Genomic DNA, 9,247 nt, shown 5'->3' with positions numbered 1-9,247 from the left:
CTCTCCCTCTCCCTCTCCTTCTCCTTCTCCTTCTCCTTCTCCTTCTCCTCCTTCTTCCTTCTTCCTTCTTCCTCCTTCTTCTTCTCCCAGTGCTTAGCACATGGCCTGGCACAGAGTGCTTAATGAATACTCTCTCATATCCATCCATCCATCCATCCATCCATCCATCCATCCATCCATCCAACTCTCCATGTCTGTCTTTCTATCTTTAACATTTGAAATTGAGATTTTTTTCTTTTTTGGATCTCTGCTTCTGTTTTGTGAAATAAGAAATTCCATAAGGGAATCAGTTTATTGTTCCAACATTTACCACACTTACTGCTCATTTTTTCAGCTGTTGCCTATTACACCCACCATTGTCTTAATTTAAATTAACCTAAGGGATCAGCGAACTACCCATAATCAATAAACAAATCACATAATCAATTAAAAAATCTTTGGATGCCTTCAAAGATGGATAGCTCTCATTCAGGAAAGAGTTCATGATCAAACAAGAGTTAAAGACTGTGCCAAGATAAATTGAATAATTTTGGTTATATAAAACCAAAAAGTTTTTGCAGAAAATAATATTAGATAACAATATTAATAATTACATTATAGAATTAATATAATGTTAGATAATAATATTAATATTGGAAAGAAAACAAGTAACTAGGAAAAATATTGGCAACATATTTATCTGATAAAGGCCTCATTTCCAATAAGGAACTAATTCAAGTTATTAGAATAAGGATCATTCACACCTGATAAATGGTAAAAAGATATGACCAGGCTGTTTTCAAGGGAAGAAATACAAATTATGACTAGCCATGTGAAAAATAATCTCATTCAGCAGTAGAGAAATTCAAGTTATAGCAACTCTGAATTTCCACCTCACACTCATTATATTGATATATACATATATTTGACATATATTTTTAAATGTTTTACATATAAGGCTCTATAAAGGATCAAAATAGGTGATAACTTTTATACTTAGAATATAAAAGAATCTTGTAGTGTTGAGGAGGAGACCTGTTTTTGAATGAGCTCTTGGCCTTTTTCTGGATGCATATGTACAAGATTCAGCTGAGGCGATACGGACCTCCGGAAAGGATAAATATCACGTACATAAGTCTGTAGTAAGAGCATATAAAAAAAGGAAAAATAAAAAGTTTCAAAAGGTTATTTTTTTCCATATTAAGAAGAAAGTAAAAGTAAAGGTCAGGCAAACAAAAATCGCATTTATTTGTCTTCCTTGTAGTCATCCTGTTCCAAATGAAACAGAACAACTTAGGTACTCTCTTGGAATAAGCTGGATCAATTTTTCCAGATCACTAAGGGAATAATATTAGAAGTAGAATTCTCCTGAGAAGTAGGTAATTCAATAAGTGATCATCCCCAAAAGAGGAAATTCACTTTATGGGTAAGTTAATTGTCTTTCTGTGGCTTTTCCCACCACTGGTTGGAACTATTTAAGTTTAATGATTTAGGAAAGTGAAATAAGTATTGCACAAGAAATAGATATAACAGAAGTTAATATTTAGTCCATTTCTTTTATCTCTTAGATGTAGGTGAGCTTCAAGGATGAAATACAAGAAGCTTTAAAAATAGTTCAGGGTGAGCCTTACAACAGCAGTCCATACCTTGTTATAGTGAATAAGATTCCATCGTTTATCCATAAGAAAATAGTGTGTTGATTGGGTTTCTGGTATGTTAAAAAATTCTAGACACTCCTAGAACAACAATAATAACAAATATATATATATATAGTGTATAAAATTATATATTAGTAACATGCTATTTATCTAATATGGTTGAGCAATGAGCTATTTCACATGGATGATTTTTTTTTCAGAAAACTGATTTACTTTTTTATGTTACAAATATTTTAAAAAATTGATTTCTGTGAGAAGCTTTAGCATAGTGTGTCTGGCATGTTGTAGGGTGCTTAATGAATGCTTGCTGACTTGGCTTGAAATTTTCATAATGTATTTTCTGCTATCTCCATGCCTTTGTACCAGCTGTATGCTACATGAGGCATGTTCTCCCCCTTATTAACCCCAGTCAGCCTTTAAAACACAGCTCAAATACTCCTTATTGTAAGAGGATTTTGCAAATACCTCGAACTTCTAGAGCCTTTCAATATAAAATTAACTTCAGTCTATTGTGAATATATCTTAAATGTATCTAGTTATTGGAGTGTTTTTTTCCCTCAGGTGAGGTCCATGAGGGCTGGAACTATTTTTGCTTTTATCTGTATGATCAGCTTAACATTGCCTGGCACACTGTAAGTGATCTAAAAACATTTGTTAATGGATGAGTTAAATATGGCATACTAAATATAGAGGATTCCGCATCTTTATGATAAACATGATTGACAATATGATTTAATATAAAGGCTAACGAGGTATCATGCTGTCTCTAGCACTCATAATTTTTCTCTTCTTTTTATAGTTTCTGCCTTCTACTGAAAGCTATTACTTTTTTTTTTAACCCTTAACTTCTGTGTGTTGGCTTCTTGGTGGAAGAGTGGTAAGGGTGGGCAATGGGGGTCAAGTGACTTGCCCAGGGTCACACAGCTGGGAAGTGTCTGAGGTTGGATTTGAACCTAGGACCTCCTGTCTCCAGGCCTGGCTCTCAATCCACTGAGATACCCAGCTGCCCCCTGAAAGCTATTACTTTTTAGAGCTCAGTGTTTCACGGTTGCTTCTAAACTAGTGTATTTAATTGTTTGGGTGACAGACTGAAGGTGGCTTCATAATTCTCCAATGAGGAATTCTCCAATTCTCCAATACATGATCTTTATTTTCTCCTTGGCCAAGAGGTAACCCATTCCCTTGCTGTTTTTGGATTCTGATTTGCACAGTAGTTGAGGTTGCTTGCAATCTGACCTCTAGATAAATGGAGGTTTATTGTTCATTTGGTTTACTCTTGATTGAATTCAATTCCAGTTTATTATGCTAGAATACAAAGACACAATGAAATAATTCCTGCTCTCAAGGATTTGCACTCCATTGGTGGGTATAATATATAACCAGAATGGAATATACAGATTAAATTAAACTAGAAAGAGTCGTTAGGTGATAAGATAGGCCTTCAAGGAGAAAGGGGCACCTGAGCTGAGCTCTTAAAGAAGATAAGTATTCTAAGAGCTAGGCAAGATATGATAGTGTATATTCTAGGCTAAAGGGGAGTAATGAGAATCACAGCTAGAAATATAGGCTGGAGGCACTGAATGTTTTTGAAAGAAGGAGTGACATGGTCAAACCTGTGACTTAGAAGGATTATTCTGGAAGTAAGGAAGAGACTGTGTTAAAGAGAGAAAAGGATTGAAGTAGGGAGGACAATTAGAAGGCTTTAAAAAAATGAGGGCATAAGTTATACAATAATTTTGTTTTTCTTGGGAGAGCATTCGATGTTATCTGAAAGGATAGAGACAAAGAAACGATATAAAAATTCCTTCTCTTTTCCCTGTAACATTTTCTTCCTTCCTATTGTTCTTCCTTTTTTATTTCTTTCCTTTTCCTTCTCTATTCTCTTTCTTGGTGTCTTGCCTCTCCTCTCATGGGCTCCTATGAATCCTTTGTATCTTAAGCATTTTTTTCCTATGGGCAAAATATAGGTTATCTCATATCCAATTCTCGTGTGCTTCCTTGAGGGGCTGATGATCCATTTTATTCACATTTAGAGAAACCTGGAGATGAACTATACCATTAGTATGTCATAAGAAATTTTCTTATAGTAACTCCAGGTGAGGACTATTAGTTAAAGAGAGAAAAATTACTCTTCTAGGGTCATTCTCTAGATCTGAGCCTAGAGTTATAATTCTGTTAGAGAGCCTGGATTAACAATCTATGACTATGTCTATATCTATAGTATTTAGTTATTTGTGTTCATGTTTCCCCTGGCATAATGCAAAGTCCTTGAGGACAATACCTTAAAATTTTTTTCCTTTTAAAAATTTACTTTCTGTCTTAGTAACAACCCTAAGATGGACAAGGGCTATGCAAATAGAGTTAAGTGACTGATTCAGGGTCACACAGTTGGGAGGTATCTGAGGCCAGATGTAAACCCAGGTCCTCTTGACTCCAGACCTGGTGCTCTATCCACTGAGCAACCTAGCTTGCCTTGAAGATAATATCTTTTATGTTTATAACTTTGTATTTCCAGTTTATAGTACAAGACCTCACATATAGTGGTCACTTAATAAATGTTTGCTGAATTAAATAGATTTAAACTGGTGGCCTTCTCATATCCAAAGTGGTTCTGTTCACACTTGGGTTTCTGGATCCACTGTTGCAAAGTTGCTTTTGTATCTAACAATGTGAACAAGCTCCTGACACTTTAATTTAAAGTTACATGTCAGCACAAAGCCCATGCAAGGAAAAATAATATGCACAGAACGTTACAGTTCTTCCCCCCCCCCCCAAATATTTTCTTCTCAAAGGAAACAAATTTAGGAATTCATGTGAAGTAGCAAGGACTCAATTCAATTCTGAACTAGATATTCACTGATATAAATACATCACTAAAAAGGAAATTATGTATTTTTGTCAGTAAGTCATTTCTACCTTCAAAAGAGCTTCAAATTGTGTATCTTCATGTACAGGTAACTGGGTTGGGATATCACATTCATTCTGCCCATGTACAACCAAAGTCTTTGTGCCTAAGGAAAAGGAAAGTTTTCATATGCTGTTATCTCTATGATGGAATGGGATACTTGCTCAATAGATGTGCATAAGAACAACAAGGGAATTCCAGTCATTAATAGTCATCATTTTTGAGAAAGGCCATTTTAATTGCTGGCACTTATATTTCACTTCAAAGTTATTACTTGAGACAAATAGCCTATTCTTTAATGCATATGGTGCCCCAAGTATAAATAAATTGGAAAAAAAGAAGGAAAACTAAGCTTATCTAATGACTAAACTCCTCCATTTGTGTTCATGAAGTTATTATGTCTACACTTCCACTTTCTAACTGTAAATTTGTCTAACTTTTTCATAATAAAACAATATAATTTTGAGCTTTGTTAAAAAATGAGTAGTGTCAGTAACAAGAGATTACTTTGCTATAATACTAACTTGATCCTTTTCACTGACAATAGTCAGAATATTAGAAATGATGTTATTTCCCTACTCCTAAATTTATATAGAATCTCATAAACACTATTAGTGTAAAAGATTGTAGAAGATTTCAGAAAAGGAAGTCATCTAAAATCCTTTAAATCCTAGAGTTTAGATCATTCTCATTCTTTTGTAACTTTCTTTTTTTTCATGATTATTAATCTTTCCCTTTTTCATTGAGCAGTTGCCTATGCTGTTTACAAATCTGTGGGACTCCTGCCATGAACACAATACTTGACTCCTTGTCCTGCCAAAATTCCATTCAGAAAGCTTTTCAAATTTAGCAGCACCCCCTCTGTGATAGACCTCTTAAATGTTTAAAACTGGCAGCTCTTCAATGACTGATTCACATGGATCTTAGTTCTCATGTCTCCATTTTTAATCTGGCAACTGCTGACTTTTTTAAAGACCATTGTCATTCCCTAGTCTGCATTAAGGGAGAATTCTTTAATGTACTGGATTCCAAGGGGGACAGGACTTGGCTTATTTTCTCATGAAAGGGGATTTTTATAATTTCCAATCTCAGGGTTGATGATCCTGTTCTTTAGACAGAATAGATGTAATGTTAAAAAAGAAAGGCAGAAAGAAATTATAGTAATGCAACATATTTGTTTCCTCAATTAGATTGAAAGCTCTTTAAGGGCAGGCACTGTCTTTTGCCTCTTCCAGTATTCCAAGTGCTTAGCACAGTGCCTGGCACAGAACGGGTGCTTAACAGATGTTGACTCGTTAATCAAGAGTGGCATCTTACCTGGCATGGAGGCAGTGACCAAGAGCTTTACTTCACACTGCTCCTTCTTCATTGTCTGTTTGAGATCTTTGAAGAAAAGACCTTCCACATACCCTACCACTTCCCAAAGGAAAGTGAGAGTGGCTGAAATGGCATCCATTCCCCATTCACAGGGTGTACGCACAAAATACATGATCAATCCTACCTGGAAGGCATAGAAGGCAAAGAGTTTACACGGTTGGTCAAGAGGAGCACAGCAAGTGACTTCCCTGTTTGGGTAGTCTCCCAACCCACACAAATTGTAGTCCTCAACCAATGATTGTGATATTATGGTAAAAACCAGGGGTCGGCAACCTTTTTGGCTGTGAGAGCAATAAACGCCACATTTTTTAAAATGTAATTTTGTGAGAGCCGTACAGTGCTCACAGTGCGCGCTCCTGTAACAGCGCCTGAAAAAAAATGGACTTTATGGCTCCTGCAGAAAGAGCCATATCTGGCCCTCAAAAGAGCCAGATATGGTTCGAGAGCCATACATTGCTGACCCCTGGTAAACACCAATCCATAAGTCTGTGGTCATCCAGGTCATGAGTCTCTGACTGACTTTCCTTCCTTTCTACTAACTATGATCTCACTGATAAAAGCAATACCAGGGAAACTAAAATCTCATTCATAGCTGAATGCCTGTGGACACTAGATCTGGTAAAGTGAATGACCTCGGTCTTTCTTAATATTTCTTCAGCCTTAAAACAAAACAACTTTCTTCTTGCATCCTTTGAAGTCTTTCTTCTATGATTACCTCTGACAGTTTTCACAGTGGCATTCTAGTGATCTGGTACCTGAGGAATGTCAGTTCCTAGAACCAATGAATATATTTATAGATAACACCGAAAGAAGAAATCATTGATACAAGTCTTGAATGCCCTATTTCCATGTCACATAAAGGGTATTTTAGAGGCTGCTTATGTGCATTTCACACATCATATTTACCTAGATGCTATCCACATAGTAGGTATTACATAAATGCTTGTTGAATTGATTTGCATTTCAGATTGTGTCTAAGTGTAGAATAATTCTGATGATAGGTGTCAAAGAGTGGCTCCTAATACCTGCTTTTCTAACCTCTTTCCCCAAACTACCCCTTGCCCTCCCATAAGACCTGGAAGAAATATGTCAAGGTTATTTATTTTTTCCTTTCTTTGGCCTCACCTAATGCATTGATATGTAGAGAGTATCTTATCCCTCAGTTACTGTGATATAGTGAAAAGCACACTGGATTTGGAATCAGGAGACATGATGAAATTTTCAGTGGTCCCAGTTAATACCACTGTGATACTGTTAAGTCATTTAATTTATTCCTGCCTTTTTTTCTTCATTTGCAAAACCGGAACAATAATGTTTATGCTACAGGCATCACAGGTTGTCAGGAGGAACAAATGAGACTGGATATATAAAGTGTTAGATGAAGTTCAGAGGCAGCCAGGTGCCACAGCAGATAGAGTGCTCAGTCTAGAGTTAGGAAAACTCATCTTCCTGAGCTCAAATCCTCAATACCTGCTAGCTGTGTGAGCCTGAGCAAGTCATTTAACCCTGCTTACCTCAGTTTCCTCAGCTGTAAAATGAATTAGAGAAGGAAATGGACAAACATTCCAGTATTTTTGCCAAGAAAACCCCAAATGGGGTCACAAAAAATCAGACGTGACTGAAGCAACTGAAAAACATCAATATAAAGTTCATATAATATTGAGAAATCCAGAGCTGGGTTGGTCTGTGAACTTGGATGGAAAAAATAGTTTATATTTCAATAAAATTGATTTCATTTGAATCATTTGTATTTTATTCTATGCATTAAAAACACTATTTTGAGGATCTAAAGGCTTCCTTCACCAGACTGCTAAAGGAGCTATGACACCAAACAATTAAGAACTCCTGGCCTAGAGGAAAATCCTCAGTATAATGTATAAACCTCTTATGATAAGGCTTATGGAATCATATTGAACACTAGCTTGCTGAGGCCATTTACTCCTGGTCTATTCCACTGATCCTCCCTTCTGTCTCTTAGTACCAAATTGCTTCAATAATTACTGCTTTATAGTATAGTTTAAGATCTGGTCCTGGTAGGTCCCCATCCTTCACATTTTTTTTCCATTATTTCTCTTGATATTCTTGATCTTTTGTTCTTTATGGGATCATATCGAGGAGATCATCATATATCAGTATTGTAGCTTTTGAAGTAAAAAAAAAACAACTTCCATCTAATCCAGCCACCTAATTTTATAGAAAAGGAAATAGAGGCCCAAAGCCCAATTGACTTGACCAAGGCCACACAAAAAGAAAGAAGTATAAGTAGAATTTGAACCTAATTCCTCTAATTGCAGAGCCAATATTGTGCCATGTTGTCTCCCAAGAACAAAGCCAAATGTATAGATTGCAACTAGCACTGTTGGAAAGAGTGGGAGTGCTCTCACCTGTGAAAGCCCAGATCCCTCAAAACACTACAGAAGTATACAAATAGAAACTGTGATTGTTGATGGCCTTTGATTTTAAGGTGCCAGAGGGGAGAATCAACTTGGTATTATACTTCTATTTTCCCTCAATGCTGGCTAAAATGACGGGGGATAAAGAATAAGGGAATAGTTCTCTTTATTCCCCAATAGACACAAGCCTAGTCACTTGGCTTCCCTCCCACCCACGACCTCCGTATTTTTCTATAGGTTTCAGAGATTTATAAATTGTTAGCGGGAACCTTATTGAAATTATCTAGTCATAACACCTTCATTTTATAGGAAGGAGGAAATCAATGTGCCCAAGTTGACATAGCTAGTAATAAGCAGGGTTGCTATTATTTTCAGTAATGGGAACATGGAGGGATGTTGGTGATGGTAAAGGAAAGGGCCCTATTAAAATCACATTTATTTATCATAATCATCAGAATAACCCACATTTCAAAGGTGCCCTAAAGTTTTCAAAGTGATTTTCTCACAATAATCTTATGACATAGTTAGTATAAATATTATCACCAGTTTAATTATGAGGAATCTGAACCTTTGAATTGTATAAATGGAGATTTTGAACCTTGGACTTCATCCCCCGTAAATCCTTAGTTTTCCCCAAATCCCCTTTAATCTCTCCTGCACCTCCATTTTTACGTGGTCACTTATAGTTGGCTATAACTCCTCCCTCTCTCTCTTTGGTGACTTGGAACTGATCCAGGATGGAGAGAGGAGATAACAGGGTGAGGGTCTTTTAAACTGACTCTTAACATGGCATGTGGCTTCAATTTTCTAAAGGCTACCAATAAATCTTTTACTAGCCTAATATTTTTAAATCTATCTTTTTATATCTATTTTATTTCTTACAGAATATTGAAATGGCTTGCCCAAGGTCACACATGCATCACTGATTTGGTATT

At 36.2% G+C, this 9,247-nt stretch overlaps 1 protein-coding gene across 3 annotated transcripts in view; it reads right to left on the bottom strand.

Moving 5' to 3' along the window:
* Positions 1-9,247, bottom strand: part of UNC80 (unc-80 homolog, NALCN channel complex subunit) — a 233,058-nt gene that overhangs the window by 52,920 nt on the left and 170,891 nt on the right. For all 3 annotated transcript variants that reach the window (XM_044667510.1, XM_044667509.1, XM_044667511.1), the window contains 4 exons: positions 5,860-6,043; positions 4,554-4,648; positions 1,626-1,715; positions 1,015-1,116 (listed from right to left, as the gene is read on the bottom strand). In XM_044667510.1, coding sequence (XP_044523445.1) covers positions 1,015-1,116; positions 1,626-1,715; positions 4,554-4,648; positions 5,860-6,043 — 471 coding nt within the window. The remainder of the gene's footprint in view (positions 1-1,014; positions 1,117-1,625; positions 1,716-4,553; positions 4,649-5,859; positions 6,044-9,247) is intronic.

The sequence above is a fragment of the Gracilinanus agilis genome, chromosome 3 (assembly GCF_016433145.1).
Source record: "Gracilinanus agilis isolate LMUSP501 chromosome 3, AgileGrace, whole genome shotgun sequence".
Classification (NCBI taxonomy): domain Eukaryota; kingdom Metazoa; phylum Chordata; class Mammalia; order Didelphimorphia; family Didelphidae; genus Gracilinanus; species Gracilinanus agilis.
The sequence above is the reverse complement of the archived record's forward strand: the minus strand, read 5'-3'. Positions and strand labels throughout refer to the sequence as shown.